This window comes from Nannobrachium achirus, assembly GCF_963921795.1.
Source record: "Nannobrachium achirus genome assembly, chromosome: 2".
NCBI classification, from domain to species: Eukaryota; Metazoa; Chordata; class Actinopteri; order Myctophiformes; family Myctophidae; genus Nannobrachium; species Nannobrachium achirus.
In genome coordinates, this window is record NC_137811.1 from 64,049,871 (window position 1) to 64,076,248 (window position 26,378).

The 26,378-nt window shown below is 44.6% G+C and overlaps 1 protein-coding gene across 3 annotated transcripts; it reads right to left on the bottom strand.

Moving 5' to 3' along the window:
• Positions 1 to 105: 105 nt before the first annotated feature.
• Positions 106 to 25,417, bottom strand: jarid2a (jumonji and AT-rich interaction domain containing 2a). 3 transcript variants are annotated; one of them, XM_080720432.1, is made up of 7 exons: positions 25,037 to 25,417; positions 20,667 to 22,123; positions 12,564 to 12,711; positions 11,139 to 11,311; positions 9,942 to 10,085; positions 7,432 to 7,781; positions 106 to 6,885 (listed from the first exon to the last, which is right to left on the bottom strand). In XM_080720432.1, the coding sequence occupies exons 2-7, from the start codon at positions 21,568 to 21,570 to the stop codon at positions 4,972 to 4,974; spliced, it is 3,633 nt and encodes a 1,210-aa protein (XP_080576558.1). In that variant the 5' UTR covers positions 21,571 to 22,123; positions 25,037 to 25,417; the 3' UTR covers positions 106 to 4,971. The 3 variants fall into 3 exon arrangements, with proteins under 3 accessions (XP_080576558.1, XP_080576559.1, XP_080576560.1); XM_080720433.1 differs by lacking the exons at positions 12,564 to 12,711; positions 20,667 to 22,123; positions 25,037 to 25,417 and adding exons at positions 8,156 to 8,288; positions 9,426 to 9,542 and having other exon boundaries at positions 11,139 to 11,260; XM_080720434.1 differs by lacking the exons at positions 12,564 to 12,711; positions 20,667 to 22,123; positions 25,037 to 25,417 and adding an exon at positions 10,392 to 10,491 and having other exon boundaries at positions 11,139 to 11,261.
• Between the last annotated feature and the right edge of the window lie 961 nt (positions 25,418 to 26,378).

Genomic DNA, 26,378 nt, shown 5'->3' on the forward strand with positions numbered 1-26,378 from the left:
AATAAAGACATGACTGCATTAGTTGGGGCGAATCCGATACTTCCGTGACCACGAGAGCAAAGGTCCATCTCTCAGTGGTTTTGTCAACTATGAAGGTTAAATAACAAATTGAGCTCCCATGTCCCTCGCAAAAATGCGGGCAAAATGAGAAAAAATTAGTACAAAACAACGCAGTGCAAAGACATGGTTTATTCTTTTATTACTTTTTTTGTGGAGTTTACAGGCTCTTTTTGGACAAACCATTTTTGTACAAACCATACAGATTTCTGTATTTCCTGGTCCGTTCTACTTCATGACAACATAATGTACCACATACAGCATTAAACTTTAAAAAACTGGCGATGTGTCACAAACTAGTTTTCTTTTTTGCTATTTGCCGTACTTTTAGGGATTAAGTTAAGTGGTTAAAGCCAAGGACACCTGTGTTGTTGTCGTCGGTAATGTACAATCTGACGTTACTTTTCAACCCGTGAACATCATGATATATTCAAATATCAGAAGAGAACCAGTTGTAAGCAGGTGTAATATTAGTCAAAAACGACTCCTGGTGAAGTCACATGGCCTTGCTTAAAGCAAAATGTAAGCAGAAAGAAATCACTTTCAACAGGAAGACAAAAAAGTATGGAAGATTTGTACAATGAATAAGAATATAATATTAGAACTTTTCTGTTCTGTTGAAATGTGTATTTTACTTATCCTCTGTTGCTTGCTAAATCTTTATTCTTACTATTGTATTGAGACATTACGGGCTGTCCCACTTAATTGTTTTAGCATTGCTGAATGATTTATTCTTGAAAATGTAAAAGCGCATCTCATAAGCTCTAGATTTAAACTGTTAAAACCTTTTTTTCTTGGAATAATGTGCTAGAATTCTACCAGTGTGTATGTAACCTTTGACAGCCAGTAGCTGTAATAGTATGTATTGTGACATCATTAGAATGGTCAGCTCGTCAAATGTGAATCTCATTTAGAGATCATAAAAATAGTATGTCTCTATAGTCTCTCTGTATGATTGCGTGTCGGTGACGCAAGTTTAATGATTTATCAATTACAGTATATAAACTAATCGATTAGTAGATTATTTATTTGAATAAGAATTTCTTGGAGGACAGCCATAGCAGCATTGTCTAAATCCCATCAATCACAGACTGCTGGAACAACCCAATTTCCCCATAGTGTTATTAATATATTCAATAACATTTCTTCTTATTGCGACCGCCAGGTCGCAGTTACTTTGAAAACCTGCAGCTAACATCCGTCCGTCCGTCCGTCCGTGAGTGAGCGAGCGAGTGAGTAACGCTAGTAACACCCCAGCTGTGGGCAATCAGACGTGTCACACAATAGGTAACGAGCCACGCAGCTGATCTGGGCAATCAGCTTGTGTTGTGTATTAGTCACACAGACACAAAAGTAATAAGAAATAAGAACTCCCCCATGTATTGAAAATGACACTTAATCAGTACAATGCTGCTCATTAGCCTGACAATGCCACAACAGCACTACACACAAACAACCATTTAATATGAATATATAGCTTGGTGTACCACTATATAATCACCAACCACTGGAACCCTATAACATCCCTATTCCAGGGGTAACCCATGAGAATACGGTCAACTAAGTATAGGGTTGAAGTGATTACATTGAGCCAGCAGTCAGTTGCAGGACTTCCCACTGGTCTCCATTCAAAATGTAAAACTGACAAAGGATTATTATCACTAAGCCCCTTATATCTGGTGAAAGGTATGTTAATGGCAGCCCTGTTTTGGGCATGTCCTAGGCAGAAGGAAATTTGCAGAGATTTCCAAATGAGTTTCCAAAATAACAAGTCTATTTTCAAAATACTTCTTGAAAATGTTCTCTCCCCGGGTTTAAGCGGGGAACAAGTGATGTTGGCTGGTGTAGCACTAGCAGCAGCCTGTTGGCCTGCTGGAATGAAAACCTGAATTCACGGCTCCCCATGACATGTGGAGTTAGAGTAACTGTCACTAAAAAAGGGAAGGTCACAGGTTTGATTCCCGCAACAACTCCCGTGGAGTCTGCACACCGGATGAAACACATGACATGAGGCTGAGGTGCTGCTGGTATGTGTCAACATCCCAGTAATACTGTTAGTAAAACTGTACATTAGTCAAGGACTTGTTGATTGTTATTTTACATTTATTCCACGTTTTAACACACAATTATAATAGATTGAAGAAGAAAATACTTTTTCCCACCCATAATGTCCTGCCTTTGGCCCTGTCTTGATCAGAGGTGTATTGGTATTCAGTAGCACCATGGGAAGCTCGTTGTAGGCAGTCACTTAAGGGTGATATTGTTGCACGCCGTGTTGCGCACTGAAAATTGTTCATTTACAAGCTCACACGTCGCACGGCGATGCATTGTGAGCTTGTTAATTGGCTATTTTCGTTGTGTGACACTGGTGCGCAACCAGGTATACGTAAACCAGGCATTACAGCTTAGTGGAAGAGAATATGTGGCGATGCACGATATTGACATCTTTGCCAATATACGAAATGCAATTGCACGATTAACTGCGTGGTAAAGATTGATCATCACTGATATTGCAATATCAGCATGGTTTATTATTAGTACTGATGATTGTGCTTCAGCACATTCTTAGTAGCACCTACGTTTCCAGGTTTCTGCTTTCACTACTGAAGGTGTTGCACACAAATTAGTTCAAACAACGTAGTGCTCAATGCCTTGCTGAGCACATAACGAATTGTGTCGTCGATGTGAGATATCAGGATTATTCTAATATCGGTTTGATACGATTTATCAGATTATCAGAACCAAACAACATATATCATGCATCCCTAATAATAACCTGGCATTTAACTGTGCATTCAATGTAAATGCCAGCATGGAATTCTGTTGAGCGTCCGTACCTATAGCAGTGCACAGGAACATCACAGATGTACAGTGCAGCACGTGGGTGAGTTTCTTCACAGGAAACATCGCATGTGATTTCTGCATTCAATCACAGAGAACGATTAGTGCAGAGCATCTCGACTGACTGGTCCTGGATCAGTCGGCAGGAGCTAAAGGTTTTGCGCTGAGCCCTGCATCCCTATGAGAATGGCTTGTTGTTGTGACCCATTTCTGGGCCTTGACCCACTGGTTGAGAATCGCTGGCTGTAGTGCATAGATATACAGTATAGATAGAGCATGCCCTGAGATGACCTGTTGCCTTTTATAGTGATAGGATGCCACTACGAATGTGCATGAAGCCGTAGTTATTTGCACACCGACCTAGATAAGAGTTCTGCCGAGCCTTAACCTCTTTCAATCTGCCGTCCCTATTCATGTCCCTAACCAGACAAAATAGTTAAAATACCAGATCTACAAGCTCACTATGTGTCACGATGCAATGCGCTGTGAGACTAAGTATTAAATTAGGGCTAGATGTTAATACACTTTTACTTTATCTTCTTTAAATAGAAATACATTCATGTGAAACAAGATTAACCTAGAACTGCACTCTGTCGAGGTGCCAACTTGCATCTTGTGCACAAGTACTTGTGTGCCAGCAGAGCGCGCCATGAGGTGCGCTCACCACTGGTATCACCAGGAATGCTGGTCCTTCATTGGCTGTTAATGATGACGTTGCCAGAAATGCTGGTCCCTGATTGGGCTACGGGCTTAAACAAAGAAGGACGCTGACATACATCCAGTACGCGGCCGAACGCAGTACTTGCGTGCTCTGCTGGCTCAAGTAATAATATTGTGTTGAATTGGTATACAATGTTCAATTTGAGTCTCTTGTGCTTTGATCAGGTACATTTTAAGCTGTACGCCAGTTTCTCTTTTAGAATGAAGTCAAGATTCTAATACTGAAAACCTGAACAGCTGGCAAGAAACAGAGCTTCATCGTCGTGACATCATCATCATCATCATCATCATCAGTATCATCTTCATAATGTCCCTGGATGGTTGTCTGTGAGTGTATGTTGGTTCTCACGTGTTTCAGAGAGTAGTGGAGTCAATCCAAAAATCTCTCTTAGAAAGTGTGTTTCTTAGTTTGTGAGTCAGGACCCCAGAGTGGGCTGCAAGGTGTTCTGACAGGTTCACAGACAAAGAACAATGATATTCAAGGTAATAGTTATTGATGGTCAATTCAGGACCCAGTGCAAAACCAGTTTTAAATTATACCTATTCTACAATATGATAATTTCATTGATCATTCTCTGGTCGTCACCTGAATGGTGACCATACTGTACGTAGTTACAGTATCTACCTACAATAGTTTCCTACTTTGTTTTATCCCATTAAAGCACTTTGTAAACTGTTTTAATTAAGTGCTATACAAATAACTTTGCCCATTGTTATTGTTAATGTAACAGCTAAGTTGCCTGGTAGAAGGCTACAGTAAAAATATTGGAACTGGGACAAAACAAACAAAAGTCCCTCCTACTACGATGGCTTCTATTATATAACCTTTACCAGTTGAAGCCACACTGGACTCCAAGAGCAGGACAGCTTATTGACCCGCCAGCCGTATTGGTTGAGTGATCTTTAAGCTTATTGCCTGTAAAATAATGTCCATTGTATCTAATGCTGGATTTAAAGCCTACAGACACAAAAGCTCTCATAAAAAGACTAAACAAAGAGAAGTGGCCGTAGATGTAACTGTCCCTGTTTAGACAGCGAGGATAAGATTCAATCGGAGCCAAACACTGGATATGAAGTACTGTTCCTGTGTAAATCAAATGGCCGCAGGTTGTCTAATTAGTTGTACAAACATCAAATACTGACGAAAGCGGTCAAAGTGCCCTTGAGCTAATGGCACATCATTCACATGTACAGTACGTGCAATGTTCTCTCAGGAGGACGAGAAAAAGGAACCGGGTAGAATTTGCTCAGACGACACGGCCCATGTTGTGATGCTGCTCAGCGTCCTCAAAGTAAACCATACATACATATCACATATGAAACAACATTTCTCCAGATAGAGCTGGTGTTGGCTTAACGCCTCAGAAGGTTTCGAGGGCTGCACCTGGTCTTAGTGGCTGAGGTAGTTGACTTGGCCTGGCTCGGACCCCTGGTAGGGCCCCTGGAAGTGTTGTTAGAACAGCTAGAACAGTCCTCAGTAGTAGCCTTGGTAGAGTCCATTGCAGTGCCCTGGCACGTGTCATTAGGATTGCTGCTGGCTGGTGTAGGATCCTTGGTGGTGTCCTCAGTAGTGCCCTTGGTGGTGGTACTCGTGGTAGTGTGCTTGGCAGAGTAGCTGGCTTGTGGATCACAGTCTGTACAGGCAGGGCTCGCAGAGTTGGCTGCGGCCCTGGTAACAGTAGTCCTCGCAACAGTGGCTCTGGTAACGGCAGTCCTGGCAACAGTAGCCCTGGTGACTGTTGTGCGGGTGACAGTCCTGGGCATTGAGGCCGGGGTTGGCTCAGTTTGCCGAGATTTCTGTTCCCTCACGACCCTAGGTGTCTCCTTGGAGTCGTCAACATGGTTACATTTATCTTGACAGAGCTCATCTTTGACCTCATCAACATGGTTACATTTATCTTGACAGAGCTCGTCTTTGACCTCATCAACATGGTTGGCCTCATTAACATAGTTGTTAATTTCCTGTTTAGCCTCGCCAACATGGCCGACAATCTTGTCGTTCATTTCCTGTTTGGTCTCGCTGGCACGGTCGCTGCTTTCCCCATGAACCTCATTATCATGTTTTTTAACGTCTTTCTCGACCTCACCAACATGGCCGACATTTTCCTGCCTGACCTCACCATTGTAATTCATTTCCTGTTTAGCCTCGCCACCATGGCCGACAATCTTGTCGTTCATTTCCTGTTTGGTCTCGCTGGCACGGTCGCTGCTTTCCCCATGAACCTCATTAGCATGGTTTTTAACGTCTTTCTCGACCTCACCAACATGGCCGACATTTTCCTGCCTGACCTCACCATTGTAATTCATTTCCTGTTTAGCCTCGCCACCATGGCTGACAATCTTGTCGTTCATTTCCTGTTTGGTCTCGCTGGCACGGTCGCTGCTTTCCCCATGAACCTCATTAGCATGGTTTTTAACGTCTTTCTCGACCTCACCAACATGGCCGACATGCTCCTGCCTCACCTCGCCAACATGGCCGCTGTTTTCCTGACTGACCTCACCATTATGCTTCTCCTCCTCCTTCTCAACGACCCAACCGGTATGACCTCCCCTCTCTCGTTTCGCCTCTTCAAGCGGGCCGTGTTTTCCCTGCCCGTCTCTCTCGCTGACCTCGCCAACAGGTCTGACCTTTTCCTCTCCGCTGGGATCCCGTCTGATGACCCGTTTGACCTCACACCCGTGGCGAATCCTCTCCAGTGTGACCTCTCCGTCGTGGCGTTGGAGGAGCCTCCTGCAGTTCACAGACGTGTTGATGTCTGGATGGGCGGGGCTTGCGTTTAAGCGGGCGGGGCTAGAGTCCGGCGGGAGCCCCCTCCTCCGCCTGGACTGTCTCTGGTTCCCAGGATGCCCGTTTAGCAGTCCATTCAGTCGCCTGCTGGCTGAGCCCTTAGCCAATGGGTTTTTTTGAGCTGCTGTTCCATTGACGAATAAGGTTGCGGCCGGGGCTGAACTCCTGCCTGAGATGTGGGGACGACTGGTGGAGGTCCTGGGGTTGCTATGGTGAGCGGACAGGGTCCTGTGATTGCTTTGGCGACAGGAGGTTGTTCCACGGTTGTTGCGAGGAGGTGGGCGCTGGTTGCTAGGCAGGTGAGGCTTTCTCTGCGGGTGGCGGGCACCGCTGTGGGGACGGCGGCTTGGAGGCGGACGGCTGTTAATGGGCCTCGGCTTGGATGGGAGTCTGCTGCCATTGGCCGATCTGGACTTAAGGGCCGGGTTTTGTTTGGTGTGAGAGGATGGTTGTCCGGACAGCCCGGTCACCATGGAGACCTACAATACAAACACAAACCCACTGACAGGCTGAAGAACACAGAGTAATTACGACAGGGGAGGCTAGAGCAGTGATTCCCAACCGTTGTCATTTCAAGGACCCCCAGTTCGATATGCATTAGGCCACGGACCCCCCAATTTGATACAAATTTCTATTCATCTCTCGGACCCCAATCTGCACTGTAAAATCCTCAGTGTTAATTTAACTCTCGACAGTGTACAAATGGTTGGTTCCATTTGTATCCTGTCAGAGTTGTAGACCTGTAGGCCCTCCGATATAGACATTTTGGTCGATATCCGATTGCCGATTATTGATCAAACCTTACATCTGTTATACAGTCATTTTTATTCCGGGTGCAGATGCAGACTACACATACATCCACACAGGATATAGCAATGCTCCCATGTCTGTCACACACACGCACACGCACACACACACACACACACACACACACACACACACACACACACACACACACACACACACACACACACACACACAGAGAGAGAGAGAGAGATGTTGTAGATCTGCTGAGTCCTCCTCACCTGCAGGGAGAGCTGTCTCGGCCGGAGGAGGCGCACAGGTCCTCCCCTCCTCTCCACTCCCTCCGTCCTCTTTCCCATGTCTCTTTTCTCTCCTCCTCCTTCTCTCGTCTCTTCCTCCACCCTTTTCTCTTCTCCTCCTCCTCCACTCCTCTCTGCGTCTCTCTTTGCTTTCTGTCTCCTCTCCTCTGCCTGCTCCCTCCTCTCTCTCTCTCTCATCCTCTGTTCCCTGGGCGTGGTGGTGCTGGTACCAGGGGGAGGTGGCTCCCTGCTGGCTGACCCAGGAATGGCGCCTGCTAGTCTGGGCACTGGAACGGCTTCCTTCCCTCGCAGGGGTCTGGAGCTGAGATGAGCTGTAGGACAGACAGACAGGTTAGACCAGGGGTGAGCAACTTTGTTGATGGAGAGGGCCACAATAATATAGTGGCCCTCTCCATCAACAAAGTTGATTATTTCCACACTCACTCCAGAGGGCCATGTTGCATATACTTTTTCGTGGAATGACATGTGGCAAATGTCGTCCGGATCTGGAATCGAACCGGCGACGCCAGCAGGCATCATAGCCTAGTATGTGGTATGAGCCTTGACCACTAGGCCAGCGGGCACCCCCAGATCTGCTATTTTTTAACTGGAATCATGAAAAGTAAAATTTTTAAGCCACTAATATAGACTGAAGGAATTAAAGCGGGTCATGTTTGCATGTTTGGAATTAATGATATATATTAACCTGCGGGCCACATTAAGTGAATGTGAGGGCCACATGTGGCCCCCGGGCCGCCAGTTGCCCATGTATGGGTTAGACAGATGGACGGACAGACGGACAGACAGACAGAGGTTGCAGCCCAAGTCTCTTGCCTCCTCTATTAGTCAGGGAGAATTTGCAGAATACCTGTCAAATCTGGGAATAAATTCCTTACCAAACAATTTCTTCACCAATGTGTTTGTAAAGGTGTCTAGTAACATATCTAACAAAGTTTGAAATTCAACATCCCTAGGAAAATCATTGTCAGCTAGGGCAGTGGTTCTCAACCTTTTCAGGCCGCGACCCCCAAAATAATCATATTTTAACTGGGGACCCCCCCACCCCTGACAAGCACTAAGAGTTGAGGAATTACATTTTTGTATAACATGGTTCTATTATCTGCTATTTTCACAATTTCTGCACCTAATATTTGACAATTTGGTCAATGTTTAATTTGTCATTTTAGAGGTACTAAAAAAGTCCTTAAATTCTCACTTTAGAAATGTGCAGCTAGCCTCTATAATCTTAAACTTTATGTTGGTTTGTTTACTGTTGAGTGAAAAAAACAACGTTGCACATTAAGTTTATCATCTAGGGACCCCCCAAAATAATTTGGCGACCCCCCTGGGGGTCCCGACCCACAGGTTGAGAACCATTGAGCTAGGGTAATTCTGGGTCTCATTCACTTACTATACACTATACTATAAGGGAAGAAATTACTCCCAAAAAATATGCTTTAAGTGGAATGTGAGGGGTCTAATTATTATTAAGACGCCTAAGGGCGAGAACAGCAGACCTATCTAATTATTCTGAATCCATTGCAAGCATTTGTTTTGCACGAAAAACATTCCTTGGGCTAAAAATGGACCCCCATACCACTGAAAAGTGATGACTCATCACTAAACCATCATTTTTATTTATTGTTTTTAGCCCAATGAATGCTTTCCGTTCAAAACAAAATGCTTGCAATGGATTCAGAATAATTAAAAACACCTAGTTAGACCCCTCACATCCCACTTAAAGCATATTTTTGGGAGTAATCTTTTTCCTTATAGTATAGTGTATAGTGAGTGAATGAGACCAATAATTACCCTAGCTGTCAAAGATTTTCCTAGGGATGTTGAATTTCAATCTTCTTTTCAAAAAAAAAAAAAGATATGTTACTAGACACCTTTACGAACACATTGGTGAAGAAATCGTTTGGTAAGGAATTTATTCCCAGGTTTTTATTAATATACCCTTACTATACCCTTACTATATCCTCATTTGAACCCGGAAGTCCATCTCTGTCCACCATTTTGATGATGATGCCAAGTCTCTTATTCCTGCTCCAAGAAGCGAGGAGCGAGGATTCAGAGACATCTCTGAGGAGCTAAATGCATGATGAGCAAGGAAACATGATGAGCAGGGAAAGGAGTTAATCCAGGAAGACTTTCCATGTGGAACAGCATGATGTTAATCACTCAGCCGCCCCTACAGCTGACGAGTTTGTAACGTCTGTGTTTGCGTGCACGTTTCAGTAGGGCAAATAATACTGAATAATGTTCTACTAATAAAGTATTTAATCAATAAATCAAAGAGAACCCAGGATTGAATTTAGAGATGCAGACAGACAGACAGACAGACAGACAGACAGATAAACATAATGTATGCTTTGTTGCGTGATGGTGTCGCATGCCATGAACAGAAGACCTACAAGCTGGACGTGTTGTGAGCTTGTATTAATTCGGGGCTATAGTAGACATACAGACAGATTTAGTTAAATGAATACCTGTCGTTCTATTGGCTGTGTTCTTCTTCCCTTCCACGTTTCTCCCATGATTGGTTGAAAGACAGGAAGTCTTTTGAGTGACTTGTGGCTCCTCCTCTCGGCCACTCCCCAAAAGGGCCATGCTGCTAGGCAACGCAACGGAACCTGAAATAGAAAGATAAGAAAGAAAAGAAGTGTTTTAAGAGAAAAGTGGACGGTAGATGCTTGAGACAGACACCCAGTGTGTGTGTGTGTGTGTGTGTGTGTGTGTGTGTGTGTGTGTGTGTGTGTGTGTGTGTGTGTGTGTGTGTGTGTGTGTGTGTGTGTGTGTGTGTGTGTGTGTATTACCACAAGGAAACGCTGTCTACACATCTATCCGTTCTGTCCATTCTTTTCAGTACCCTGGGTGACGCTAAATTCCACCATTGTTACACTCATACAACCATGCTAACAAAATGAGCAAATACCTACTTTCGCGTTGGGCACTCCACGCACACGCTCCGTGCATGTGATGGTAACGGAACCGGGTTGCCACCAGCTGCTCAGATCTTTTTTCGGATTGAAAATCCGACTTACGAGAAAAGTGTGAGAAAAGTGTGTTTATGTTTATAATGGATTCTAACCAGAATCATAACAAGGCAGACCCAGAATGGATCATGCACTTCCGCGTTCACGTTCAGTCACATGATCTGCCACTGGAGGCAAGCAAGTGTTTCTGTTTTATAAAATCGACAAAAATAATGTATTTTGAGTTGATTTATAACAAAAATAGCCTATTCTCGTCAATCTACGTCAGTGGCCTGGTTGCCTAATTAATGATTCTCGTCAATCTATGTCTGTGGCATAAAAAGAGTTAGGGATGGGACGATAATCAATATTATCGTTTATCGTGATAAAAAACACGATAATCGTATCGTGGAGATTTAATTTATCGTGAAATCATCCTCCGTCATGCACTGGGATCAATTCACCTTTTATTTGCCGAGCTGCATATCCAGTACCATTTAAACCTTCTATTGGTAAATCGTACATTTAATATATGTATTTTTTTTTTCACTCGATACCAAATCTCTTTGACAAAAAATAGGCGATCTACAAGCTCACAACACATTGCATATGTTGGGGGTATTTTGATTATCATGATAATATTGTAAATCGCGATTTCTTTGGTTACAATAATCGTGATATGAAATTTGTGTGCGTGCGTGCATGTTCTACCTCTTAGGCAGAGAAAAGACAGGAAGTCTTCCGTCTTTGGTCGTCGTCTGGTGAGACAGGTGGGCGTGGCGGAGCTGTGGGCGTGGTTATTTTTTGGTGACATCATGGAGTGGGAGGGGCCTGGAGAGCTGGGAGGAGACTGAGCGAATTTCCTCTGAGCGTGGAGCCTTGGCCTACCCACGCACGCAGTACACACGTACGCACACCACACACACGCGCACACACACACACACACCGCATGTATGCACGCACACACACACACACACACACACACACACACACACACACACACACACAAGTTTCAAATGTCAAGTACAGTAGTTAACACCAGTAAGACGCCTAAGGGCGAGAACAGCAGACCTCCTAAGCTCACAGCGGTTGCATTCTGCGGTGCGATGTGAGCTTGTATATCAAAATGCAAGGTGCTCTTCTAAAACGGCCTTTTGGGAGTGCTTGAGTTCACTTTGGAGTGCTTTGGAGGCACTGCAATTTTTCAACTGAGACACTGGGCCCTATTTTCATCCATGCTTTACACCTTCTCCCTAAACTTCTTTGCCTTTGTTTTTACTATTTTGAAAAACATTTTTAAATACTTCAAATAGTCGATCTAGACAACTTTTTTTTTAAAATATCGACAAGGAGCCGAGCCACTAACGCTATTGGATTTTTAATATGTAATATAGCCCTATCTAAATAAAGGCTTTTTAGACGTTCCTTGGCTTGTGAGTGTGCTTGAAGAGTTTCCCTTGATGGGACCCCTTGTCGATTTAACACCTCAGGATTGGAGGTATCACCCTGCTGCTAAACCTCTGAAGCACTCGGCTCATCTTGTTCCATTATTTTAAAATGTCTTTCAAAATAGTAAAAAAAAAGGCAAAGAAGTTTAGGGATAAGGGGTGAGGCATGGATGAAAATATAGCTCACTGTTTGTGTCAACAAACCAAACTAACCGTCTCATATATCGCTGGTACCAATGGGCCAATTGGAAAGGAGATGAAAAAATAAGTGAATAAAGGAAATGGTTGATGAAAAAGCCTCTCCTAGCCTGGAGTCAAAGGCGTTTATTAGGCCTCTGCTCTACAACTTTGTGCATGGGCCAAACGCTCCTCACACACACACACACACGTGCGCGCGCACACGCACGCACGCACGTACGCACGCACGCACACACACACACACACACACACACACACACACACACACACACACACACACAGTGTCTTATGAGATGTACTGTAAGCAGCATGTTTGTGTATCTGATAGTGGATTGTATTTGTGTGTGTGTGTGTGTGTGTTTGTCTGACTGCCAGAAAGGAGCAGCCGGCAGCGCAGTGTGCTTTTTCTCCAACCAGCTGTCCACACACACACACACACACGCACACACACGCATGCACGCACGCACGCACACACACACACAGAGCTGACCTCTTAATGGCCGGGTCATCCAAGTCGCAGTGGTGGCTGCCGTGGTGGCTGCCATGGCGACGCTGGGGTGGGCACGGCTGTGATTGGCCCCGCCTCCCCAGTGAAGACAGTATCAACACGCGTGGACCAATCCCATTGACCACTGCTCCTACACACACACACACACACACACACACACACACACACACACACACACACAGAGATAACACCGAAAATAATATTACATACTGTATTATAACACGAGTCAGAGTCCCCTCTTCCATTCATTTCCCTACTCCAGTAGTTCTCAACATGTTGGGGGAGGGGTTCCTGGGGGTCCACATAAAAATGAGTTAAAACAGCCTCACAATCATATTAACCACTTTTAACCATATTTTATACCGTGGCTATTTCTTTATGATTTTTTACGTAGAAATATCTTTCAAATGTTTGGAAAATGTTGAATGATTTAGATTTATTTTCTATTCTGGGGTCTATCATACATTTTCAGATGGGGGGGGGGGGTTCCGCTGCCAAATTCATAGCATTTTTAGGGTCCTATCTCTCTCCACTGTCACAGTCAATAAAGGGGAATTTTTTGTATAATAATAAAAACTAGGTATAGTGGTGCCCGAAGATAGCAGTTTTTCTTTTATCTTCGCCTAAATAGGGACACCAGGGCTTATAAGTGTTTAATTAGTGTGACATCAGCTGCTTCCATCACTCCTGTAGAAAGAAGGCTGAATTGGGCTTTCTCTCAAAGTGTCCACCGTCCAACAACATCGCTGAACACAGGGCCGTGTCTGAACAGCAGTGTGTGTGTGGAATGACACAGAATGATGACACACTGCCTTACCAATGGATTATCCAAACCCGACGCCATCTGTAGCCAAGATTTACTGACGCCTCGTGCAGCTGTCCGCGTGGACCGGGACGTGGTTGTCGGGTACAAAGAAACACGCTGTTCTGTTTGCAAAACGCTGGCAGCAGCAACACTTCCAGGGGGCCCTGCTAAGGGTCCTTCCTTACCCAGGCCAAGTCAACCAACCTCAGCCACTGAGACCAGGTGCAGCCCTGCAGAATTATGACCACCAGCTCTATATCCTCTCTTATCTCCATATTCTAACTTTTTGTGTCCTTTTTGAACTCCTAGTTTGACCCCTCACATGCCACTTATGTTACCCAGTTATTGAATGCTTTAACCAGTGAAAAATAGCAGATATACAAGCTCACAGCGCGGCACCGAGTGCCGCGCTGCTATTTTTGAAAAAGTCGTGAAAATGTGTGCAAATGTTTGAATATATGTATTTTCAAAGCGAACGTTTGTAACTCAACTTTTGCTTCTGGGTGGTCCCTGGAACTAAATATTTTGAGATGGGGGTCTGTGGCCAAATAAATATCATTGTGGGGGTCCTTGACATGAAAAGGTTTGAGAACCACTGAGATAGTAGTCTCTCAAGAACAGACTAACTGAGCTCCAGTTAAGTGAAAAGGACCTTTTCTTTGACGATGGCTGGCCAGATTGCTGACATAGAAACTTTTTTTTTTTTTTTTCAAAAAACCTTAGAAGGATTCAAAAGACACTTATAGTATCGGTCAAAATTCTAATTTTCACGATTTTTCAAAAATAGCAGATCTACAAGCTCGCAGCGCGGCACTCGGTGCCGCGCCGTGAGCTTGTATATCTGCTATTTTTCAATAGTTAAAGCATAAAATAATGATACACAATAATGTGTACCCGTTCTAAGAAGATTCTTTGGGGGGTCTTTTTTTTCCTGTATTAAGTGAAGGGACCCAAACTTGAACCCTCTGAATTCACCTTGATCCACTAAGAATATAATGGGAAACTTTTAACATGTTTTTTGGATGACCCTAAGGATCATAAAAAACCTTGAACCAATTGAAGCAATTTCTTTTGGGTCAAACCTCAGATTGACTGGCCTAAATGCAGATATGACACAACCTAAATATACAAAGAAATTAGTATGACTGACATATTTGACCACTTAAAAAATAACCCTGATAGTGGAAATAGCCGATCTACAAGATCACAACGCGCCGCATCGCGACACGTTGTGAGCTTGTAGATCAGCTATTTCCACTATTTTTGAAAATGTTTGAAAATGTTGTCTTTCAACATGGAAACGATTATGACGATTATGACAAAATAATTGCGATTATGTAAAATATTTGCGATTAGACGATTATGTAATAATTGTGACAGGCATATGTGTTTGTGTTTTTCTTTTTCGTAAATTAACTGAAAAGTAACAGTTTCGGACACATGAGGTTCCCACCAAACAGAGACGATATGTAGAAAGGTTGTTTGTACACTAGGGTTTACTTTGAGGACACTGAACAACATCACAACATTGGTCGTGTCGTTTAAGCAAATTCTAACCTGTTTGTTTTTCATACTTCTTCACAGATGTGTACTAGATTTCTTCCTGAGGGATACGATGAACTACCCGCGCATGGTCGTGGAGATACGCTACCGCGTTTTCAACGGATGAAATGGTTATTAGAGGTCTACGCTTTCTTTCAAAAACAATTCTGCATGTCATGCTTAAACAACACAAGGTCCCTTGACTCACACAACAGGAGCTTTCTGTTGCTATAAAAGTGATAGGCAGGCATGTAGCATACGCTGTCGTTCTTTTGTGTACTCACACATTGACAAACACACTGCTCAGGTGGTATGCGACTACACCTCCCCACCTCCACATGCACCGTGTAAAGGCTATTATCACATAGTCCTCAATGTAAAATATACTGCTGGTGCTGATATAGAATGGATGGACGGATGCATCTGGGTTGATGGCTTTGATAGGTCTTAAATCTTGTTCCCTATTTGGATTGCAGTTTATCTGTCCCTTCGGTCACTCTCAATATGATCTTGTTTGTCCATTATCTCAGTTAAATGAGAATACATGACTTGTTTCTCTTTCTTCATCAAGAACATACCACAAGGGGTCATAAAGCATGCCATAACACTACTATAAAACAAGGCTTGCTTTTACATAGAATTTAGATTTCCCTATAGATTTCCCTGACGCGTATTGGGGCCTATAGATGTCAGATCTGACCTTCTAGTCTTCTGACCACTGAAAGCGCCTTACATGGCACGCCTAACATTCACCCATTCACTCACACACGTTGGTGAAGGCAGCCATGCACGACACCAACCTGCTTGTCAGTAGCAGTTGGGGTTTCAGTATAGTGTGGAAGGAACGCAATGTGCTTTCCGGGACAAAACCTTCCCTATTGGTTAATTGATCTGTCTGTCTCAGTGTGCTGGCTAAGGTTTCACTGCTGTATGTTTGTCAAGGACACTTTGACACGATACCAGGAAGAGCCAGGGATCGAACCTGGAACCCTCATGTTTCCTGCAGACCCTGCAATGACCTACGTCCTGAGCCTCTGTGACTCCCACTACTTGTAGACTATACGCTTCAGTTTGAACAATCACCTATAGAGCATCGCAGCGGAAGTGGATGCCTGGGGTCACTTTCACTTTCACCATTCATTTTCGCCATAGACTTTTACAAAAACATTTATAACAATTATGTTAAGCCTCGAACCAAGCCATCCAGGATGGAGGTGAATCATGATCATATAACCTTTTTTTCTATGAAAAGAACATTTTGAAAATCGCTAAACAAAGGGTAGTTATTAAATGTAGTATATCAAATAATGTAATATTAAAATATGTTTTCACATAGGATCAAAGGTTATATGGTCATGATTCACCTCCATCCTGGATGGCTTGGTTCGAGGCTTAACATAATTGTTATAAATATTTTTGTAAAAGTCTATGGCGAAAATGAATGGTGAAAGTGAAAGTGACCCCAGGCATCGACTTCCGCTGCGATGCTCTATAGACCGATTTCACAGAGCGGCAGCCATAAATGCGGTATCAAGCAGCACCTACGGTATGTGTGTGCACGGCGGTGCGCCGACACCGCAGCTACACGGTAGCGCTCTGGAAAAAGGTCTATAAAAAGCAATATTCAGCTGAAAAAGGGTGAATCAATAGTTCTTGACAATGTTCCTGCGATCACGGATGAGCATAATAGAGAGATAGCAGAGAAGAACATTTATGAGATGATGTGAGGACAGAGAAATCTTACAGAGGGAATTTCCTTTTTTTAAATTACCTCAGGTACTGTAAGAGCGTGGTTTTTGAAGAGCAGAGTGTTCCGGGTTTCAGAGGGGGGGGACAGGGATAGCACTGCTATCCCTGTCTAGCAGTGCTAGACAGGGATAAATGTCACACCCCCACAAACATAGAGCAAAGGCATCTTGCTCAATGCATATGATATCCAAAATTCCAAATTAAGCACTCCACCGCAAAAACAAACAAGTTTTGACTGTGATAACAGTCTGAAAACAGGGCGGTCCCTCGACCTCCGCAGCAGGCAGTTTTTCACACCCAGGCCAGCCGGCAGCCAGGCAGCGACGGACAGACTCGGTCCAGGTACCGCTGAATGTGCCTCGCCAGCCCGGATCCAACGAGCCATCCCTGGTCTCGGTATGGGCGCTATCGCCACTTTAGGCCAAAAGGCGTAGATCTACACTACAAGCACCGGCCAGCAAAAGCCGCCTGTGTCCACTCTGAGGAATGCTGTGGCCGGCCACTGCGGACCAGATTATATGTTAGCACACTAGCATTGCATGACTTGCTGAAGTCTATATGCTAAAGCTATACAAGCACACATACCTGACATATTACAACGTTTTTTGAAGGCCTGCAGACGATCTTCCGATATCTCATGACATCGCTACTGTTATTATCCCGTTCAGTGAAATGAGCGGTTCCTAACTTCACGTCCTTCTGTCTGCCATAAGGAACTCTGTGACCGGCCCTCTAGAGCCGGGGTGGGCAACTTTAATGATGGCGAGGGCCACTATATTTCCACCTTCACTCCAGAGGGCCACAATGCATATTGCTACGTCCTACTTTGTGATTATAATTACATCTAACGATGCTTCTCCACCATTCACGTTTGGTGAATGTAGCCTTGGCCAGGAAAATTTGATGTCTTCAGGCGGTAACCATCGATCATCAGGTGTTTCGACCCGCCTCCGCTACACCCTCCTGATGGCCGGGTCGGCAGTGGTGGCCAAATCACTGCCCATCTCCTCCTCCTGGCCAAGGCTAAACTCCCCTCTCCTGCTCTATTTGTTTTTTCCCAACAAGAGGCTCCTCTGGGGAGGTATTGGGTGGGTCTGTAAACTGTGTAGAGTGAAGGAGCACAGCAGAGTGGCAGCTGCCTGCTACACACTCCCCTCCCCCCCTGTCTCAGACACAGGTGTGATTGATTCAGGCTTGATTGTTTGGTACTTGGTAGCCATCATCAAAGAAAAGGGAAAACAGCGTCCTCTGTATTGTAAGCATCACAGAATCTGTTCTTGAGAGATTAGGTGAACAGTGCACTGACACACTAAAAAGAAAGATGAAGAGTAGTAGTTAGGCTACCAATTACCCGAAGAGCCATGTTGTACATATGTAAATGTGCATTGAAATCCAGTAAAAAAAACGAAAAACAGAAGAAAGAAAAACTTTTTTTTTTTTTTTTAAATATTAATAATGAATAATCGATTTTCGATTAATAATCGATTATTGCTATAGAATAATCGATTTTGATAAAGGTCCATTTTTGACATCCCTAGTAAGAGCGTGGTTTTTGAAGAGCAGAGTGTCCCTCCTGAGGTCTTGAGGTGACACAGGTGCGTACTGCGTAGAGTTCTCCAGTACTGTGGGGTTATTCCTGCCTGGAGTTCTCCTTCGTCTCACCAACTCACCAACCTCTCCAGTAAGGGCGAGTGCCAAAGTCCGGCCGGTCCGCCGGCCGGTAGTACCTCGGACGGCCGCTAGTAAATTCAGACGGCTGGCCGGTACATTCGGCCGACCGGTACATTAGGCCGGCCGGCCGGTAGATTCTGCCGGCCATGAACTATATTAGGCCGGCCAGCCGGTATATTCGTCCGGCCGGCCGGTACATTCGGCCGACCGGTACATTAGGCCGGCCGGCCGGTAGATTCTGCCGGCCATGAACTATATTAGGCCGGCCAGCCGGTATATTCGTCCGTCCGGCCGGCCGGTACATTAGGCCGGCCGGACGTCTTTTCGGAGGTCTTTTCGGGGTCGGGTCCTACTCTGACGTCATATGGAGGTCTTATGGAGGTCTTTTCGGGGTCGTACGTTGTATGGAGGTCTTTTGGAGGTCTTTTTTGGGTCGGATCCTACTCTGACGTCATATGGAGGTCTTTTGGAGGTCTTTTCGGGGTTGTACGTCGTATGGAGGTCTTTTCGGGGTCGGGTCCTACTCTGACGTCATATGGAGGTCTTTTGGAGGTCTTTTCGGGGTCGGGTCCTACTCTGATGTCGTAGAGAGGTCTTTTGGAGGTCTTTTCGGGGTCGTACGTCGTATGGAGGTCTTTTCGGGGTCGGGTCCTACTCTGACGTCATATGGAGGTCTTTTGGAGGTCTTTTCGGGCTCGGGTCCTACTCTGACATCATATGGAGGTCTTTTCGGGGTCGGGTCCTACTCTGACGTCATATGGAGGGTTAGGGTTAGGGTTAGGGTTTAGGGTTAGGGTTAGGGTTAGGGTCCTGTACCGGCCTAAAGACCTCCAAAAGACCTCCATACGACGTACAACCCCGAAAAGACCTCCAAAAGACCTCCATACGACGTCAAAGTAGGACCCGACGCCGAAAAGACCTCCAAAAGACCTCCATATGACGTCAGAGTAGGACCCGACCCCGAAAAGACCTCCATACGACGTACGACCCCGAAAAGACCTCCAAAAGACCTCCATATGACATCAGAGTAGGACCCGACCCCGAAAAGACCCCGAAAAGACGTACGACCCCAAAAAGACCTCCAAAAGACCTCCATATGATGTCAGAGTAGGACCCCACCCCGAAAAGACAGCCGGCCGGCCGAATGTACCGGCCGGCTGGCCGAATGTACCGGCCGGCCGGCCTAATGCAGTTCATGGCCGGCCGAATGTACCGGCCGGCCGGCCGAATGTACCGGCCGGCCGAATATACCGGCCGGCTGGCCGAATGTACCGGCCGGCTGGCCGAATATAGCACCGGCCGTCTGAATGTACTAGCGGCCGTCCGAGGTACTACCGGCCGGCCGGCCGCGGCCGATGGCCGGCCGGACTTTGGCACTCGCCCTCTCTCAACCAAGTTGTGCGCTAGTATCTCATACAAAAGAAGCAAAAATAGCAGATCTACAAGCTCAAAACGCATCGCGCAGCGATGCGTTTTGAGCTTGTAGATCGGCTATTTTTTCTTCTTTTGAATTGGAATCCGGAATTTTTCTTTTTTCTTCTTTTTTTCCCTGAAATATAACATTATGATTTAATTTCAAACGCATTTAGATATCGTACATTTTAATACTACTATACTAGTCATTGGACGGAATTAAAGCAGGTCATGTTTGGAATTGTAACAGCTGAAATCAATAATATATCAGTATTCCGGTATTAACCTGCGGGCCGCATTAAGCGAAGGTGGGGGCCGCATGTGGCCCCCGGGCCGCCAGTTGCCCATGTATGCTCTAGAGCAAGAGAACTCGGGAAGCGATAGCGAACCAATGCTCAAAAAGTCCCTTTTTCGTGAAGAAACGTCTTTTCGGCTAAATGTAGGACTGGTTACCCCAGGCAAAAGACGCTTTCTGTGGACATGGCCATGGCCTTAACCCTCTAATGCCTCATTCACACTACAGATATATAGTTGAACGTTTTGCTTGGTAATTCAATGTAATCTCAATGGAAACCAGCTTTAAAGATGCAGGAGATGCTCCAAACAAAGCTTTTAAAGCTTTAAAGCTGGTTTCCATTGAGATTACATTGAATTATCAAGCTAAACGTTCAACTATATATCTGTAGTGTGAATGAGGCATAAGGGCCTGTCCATAGTACCTCCGAAACCTCTGAAATGATCGGTGAGTTGCGACTTACTAACGTGCAAATTTCTGTGTAATGCTTTTCAGAAGTCGCGAGTGACGTCATTTTGTAGTCGAACCGGACCTTTCCGCCGAAAAGTTCGGTTTCAGACAGGGGTTTCAGACAGACAGACAGACAGACAGACAGACATAGAGTACTGACCGTTCAGGCGGGGTACTGGTGTGTGAGACCTCAGAGTTCTGCGCTGGCTGGCTGGAGACGCAGTGTGGACAGTCAGTAGTGAATGAGTGGCTCCAAGGACAGCAGGTGTGTTTTGCCGCAAAATCGTGTGTTGTCGCATGCGTGTATTGAGTGTCGCAGGTGTTTTATGGGGTGTGTGTGGTGTGTTCTGCAGCGCGTGCGTGTTGTTCGGTGGCGTGTGTATCTTCTGCGGCGTGTGTGTGTTTTGCGTTGTTGTGTGTGTATTTTGCAGCGCGTGTACCTTTTTTGTGGAGTGCGCGTTCTGTGTTGTGCGTGAGCGCAGCACTCTGGACGTGGTGGCGGCGGGAGTTGGTTTGATTTGCTGTGCACGCGCACGCTCTTGCACACGTGTCTCCTGCTGTGAATTGTGTGGGTGTTTTTGTTGCGGCTTGCTCGCGCACTGAGACACATCACGTCTCTTTTCCGGCGTGTGTGAGTTCTGCGGACGCTCGCGCTGCTGTGTGTTTCTGTGTGTGTGTGTGTTTGGTGGCGTGTGTGCGTTCTGTGTCGCGCGGGGGCTTTTCGGCATATGTCCATTATTTTTCACTGTGTGTGCTTTTGGCGGCGGGTGCGCCGGTGCATTTTTCTGTCCATGTTCTCTTTTCGCCGCGTGAGTGTTTTTCGGTACGCGAGTGTGTTTTGACACGTGCGCGTTCTTCAGAGAGTGTGTGTTCTTGGGCGTGTGCGTGTGTCTCTTTGTGTGCGTGTTTCTCGCCGTGTGCCCGTTTCTCGGTGTAGGCGTGTGCCGCCGCGCGTCTCTGAACTCCCTGAGGGAGAGGAAGAGAACTTTCCGGACCAAACGCTCCTCACACCATGGCATCCCATCATTGTCATCCTGTAAAAACACAAACACAGACAAACACATACACAGTTCCGTTCCCTCGTAGCAGTTATGCTGCTGCACAAAAGTGCATTTATCTCCTAATCTAACTTTTAAATCACGTTCATGTTTAAAACGCTCTACTGGCAGTTAGAAAAGCACTGATGCCTGTGATTGTTCATTTTCTGTCCTGAGTGAAAGAAAATACTATCGCGAAAATAAACAGGACATACTCAGATTACATTTACTCTGATTACTTTTTCCCTGGAGCTCCCAAACAAGTTAAAAAAGCGGGTTTCCATGGCAACTGCCGATTAAATCTTGAATAATCCTCGGCAGCCGGTGTGTTAACATAGATCTTCAAGAGGAACAGACCACTCACTCACCAGTCTCTTCCTGATGATGTTACGTTTGGGTCTGTCGGTGCTCATCCTTGCCCGCTGGACACTCATCATTCATCAACACGTCAACGTCAAAGAATGACTTCCTTCCTTCTTTCCTATCCTCCCTTCGCTCCCTCCCTCCCTCCCGCCGTCCTGCCTGCGTACTTCTGAGCCTCGCTCCACTGCTAGTGAATCCTCCCTTGCACGGCTCCGTCCTGGTGGAAACGAGGAGACAGGGGAGAGGAGCTTACAGTAGGTCACGGATCCCCAGACTTACATTTGGCCATGGAATTTCTTTTGAAATCAATCTGTCCTATAGGGGACCCTGATATGTTGATGAGATGTATGTTAATTATCTAAATGTCATAGGCCAATTATTGCAGAGGGGAAATGGATTCATAAGTGGTCATATAATTTTTAGAATAGTCACACGTCTTTTGTTTTGTTATAATTTCAGGGGAATTGAGTTATATAGTGATTTTTTTAAACTACTCATCATTTGGCTGGGGTCACCCTGGAACAAGGCACAAACTGCACATTGAAAATCACTGAGTTAGAGCAGTGGTTCTCAGCCTGTGGGTTGGGACCCCCAGGGGGGGAGTTTGAGAACCACTGAGGTAGAAGGCATTTGTAGAATCAGCCTCTCAGGTCTTAATGGGTTAAATGTTTCAAGACACATTGCTATACACATTGTGTAGACTGCATTACTTGAACAACTTCATGAACCCCAATACGAAGAGATTTGGTGTAGAGGGGAAAAGGAGGACCAAGCGTATAGACCTCAAGGCTCAATACAACCGTGTTGGGTGAAAAGAGCCTTTAGGAGTTTAGGATATGCCCCTAACGGCTCCAGTCCCCACTCCCCACATCTAGCCTAAATTAAAGCAAACGCACCGTGCTCATTCTAATTGTGGCGCTGGGTGCCCCCTAAGGTATTTATGTAACCTGTAAAGTTAATATTGCAAATAGCAGTGGGAATGTTGGAATGTTTTATGAAAGCTGCAAAGTCGATGTTCACATTTATGAATTGTGCATGTTTTGTAAATAATGTAACTTTTGGTGTTTTGGGTTGTCATCAGGGTGGGTGGGCCTATAGGTCATGATGTCACAGAAACATGTCCTGGTCAGGTTTGGGAGACTAACCACACGCACAGGTCACTGAGGACGTGTGATTGTCTCACACCTGTGTGAACAGGAAGGGGAGTGTGTATATATATACTGTATATAGATGTGTGCACTATGGATGTAAGACACTCTTGATGAAGGTCCAGTGGGACCAAAATGTCTGTCAACTTAAATAAAAAGGAGATGCTGAGCAAGAGCAATGTGCAAGATTTTTGTTCATGAAACTGTTTTTCATGATTGCTTCAGTTTTCACTGTCCAACGCACCAACGCAACGCATCCAAATTAAGTGGATGTGCGAATACTTCCTTAGGTGGATGTGCGAATACTATTGTTGACTACCAAATAGTAGTCAACAATAGAGTATATCTGGCCAGCTATTATGCTTTTCGATCTACATTGTAGCCTATTCATTCAAATAATGAAATACCCATTTATCAGTGCAGTAGAGTGTATCTCTTTATTTTGACAAAACATTTCCCAATATCTAGTTTTCAGACCAAGAACCTCTTAGCTCAGAGAGAGATAAATCAAGGACACCCCACTACATTTATTGTATAAAACTGTATTGTAGACTCTCTCTCTCTCTCTCTCTCTCTCTCTCTCTCTCTATTGAGAAAGTATTCCACAGGTTTAGGCTTTCATTTGACAGCACTATAATCAGTGTTTGAAAAGAGAGAGAGGAAAAAGAAAAAGATTCGAGAGGTTTTACTCATCACATGCTCGTACATTGTAGTGAATTGTTGGTAGTGCAAGTTATCCAATTAGTAATAAAGTGTAATGTGTGCAAAAACTGTAGAAGATCAAACAGGTGTGCAATATACAGAGATATTGGTGTAGTGAATTACTAGTATAGACACGACATAATATACAATTTGTAATTGCTCTTTCCCTGAGTTACTACGGTAGATTATCTATGTGGCAGCCAAAACAACAAATAAACAGAATATAGAATATACAGAATATAAATGGATTATCAAAAAAAGATGTACAGTATTACATTTCATATTCAGCCTACATGAATGCATCCAAACACAGAATAATATAAACGTATTACGTCTATACACTAATATCCTCAACGTTAATTCATCCATATATTTTCCCAGTATATAGGGTACAGTCTAATACACAGTGGTTCTCAACCTTTTCAGGCTGCGACCCCCAAAATCATCATATTTTATCTGGGGAGTTGAGGAATTACATTTTGTATAAGACGGTTCTATTGTGAAAACAGCCGATCTACATGCTCACAGAACGCCTCAGATCGTCTATTTTCACAATTTCTGCCTCTCATATTTGATAATTTGGCAAATGTTTAATTTGTCATTTTAGAGGTATTAAAAAGTCCTTCATTGTCACTTTAGAAATGTGCAGATAACCTCTATACACTTAAACTTTATGTTGGTTTGTTACTGTTTAGTGAGAAAACAATACTTAACTGCACATTAAGTTAATCATCTGCGGACCCCCCAAAATAATTTGGCCACAGGTTGAGAACCACTGTAATACAGTATAGCATTAGCACCACCAGTGTAGAATACCATTACCATACCCATACCAATACCAATACCAATACCAATACCAAAACCAATACCAATACCAAAACAATGTTAACATTAAGGTAGACATCTGGGGACCCCCCAAAATAATTTGGGGACCCCCCTGGGGGTCACGACCCACAGGTTGAGAACCACTATACTACAGTCTAAACACTAACATCTAATCTGTACACACCAGTAGAATCTAGTCTAAACTAAACACCAGCAGTTTCTAGTCTAAACCAGTCTTAACACAATAACACCAGGATAAATTAAAGCACCAGTACTCCTTTATAAAACACCAGTAGGCTACCATAAACAGTAATAGCCTATATCTAGTCTATAACCACTTTATATGCAGTCCTACCAGTAGAGTGTCTAGTCAATACAACACCAGTAGCCTACTACCCATATAAAGCTCCACCAGACAGCAACTCAGAATAAGGGAGTTAAATCTCATCACTAACCTCCATCCAGGTACCACCAGTACAGTTTACATCCCAGTAGGCTGCTCCTAGCCTACTGGAAGACAGCCACAGTAGGGTCTTATTATTCCAACGTGTTGTCCTACATTATTATCCCACCGAGCCGAACCCAGACATGAAGACCAGACCAGACCAGACCAGACCACCCTCCCTGCACCCGCCGACCCACCCACCCACAGGCCCACGGTGTACCGTTCCGTTATTCACGGCTTCTTGTTTTCCAACGGTCTATAACGGACGAACGACTATGGGTCAAAGAAGCACTACTATGGTAGCAACGGCGCCGCCCACCAACCAGCTGTTCACATCAGAACGCCGTGTGCCGTGCATCAGCCGCCCGTGTCTGTCTGTCTGTCTGTCTGTCTGTCTGTCTGTCTGTCTGTCTGTCAGTCAGTCTATACGGGTGGGTCTGTTGGTGGTCGGTACCGGACCGGCATGGCTGCCTAGCCGAGGGAGGGAGGGAGGGAGGGAGGGAGGAGGGGACGACGACGGGGAGGAGGGTGAGGGAGGGGACGTTCGCGAACCAATCCAGTCTTTTGAAATGAACGATGGGATCCGGTTCGCAGGAGCCGTTCCTCTTTTTTCCCTTTTTGATGAGAAAAGAAAAGTACAAAATTATTGGTAGGCCTATCAAAATGTAGGCCTACTTGTACCATTTTGATTGATTGATTGATTGATTGATTGAAGACTTTATTAGAAGTTTGCATAGGAAAAGGTACAGTTTCATGACTGGTACAAGGTCTACTAAAAGGAGATCCTAGAAAAGACTAAGCTTATGAAGTATCTCATATAACATTGAATGACAGGCGGATAGAACACAGACACAGTAGATATAGTCAGGAAAAAAAAGTGAAAAAAAAAAAAAACATACAGTAGAAATGGTAGAAAGTAGGCCTACTCAAATTTATGCAGAATGTCCCATTTCACAAGTTTTCCAACGAATATAATGTAGAAAAATCATTTGAAAATCGCAGATCTACAAGCTCACTGTGAACTTGTAGATCGGCTAGTCTTTTGAACGGCTCTTTGAAAGAAACGGATCCCAGAGATCCGGCTCACTTCAAAGAGCCATAAATCCCATCTCTACTAGTGGAGAGGAGAGGACAGCAGTGGAGTGTCAAGTTAACCGTCAAAAGGGAAATACAACTTCCTTCAAAATGAAATAGTTGTTTAGATAGTGTTTTTTATGAAGGTTTCTTCAAGAATATAGGCCTACAGTATGTTTGTTTGGGGTTTTAAGTTAACATGTTGTAGTGATTCTATTCATCCAATAGAATAGAATATAATTATATTCTATTCTATAATAGAATAGAATATTGATTGA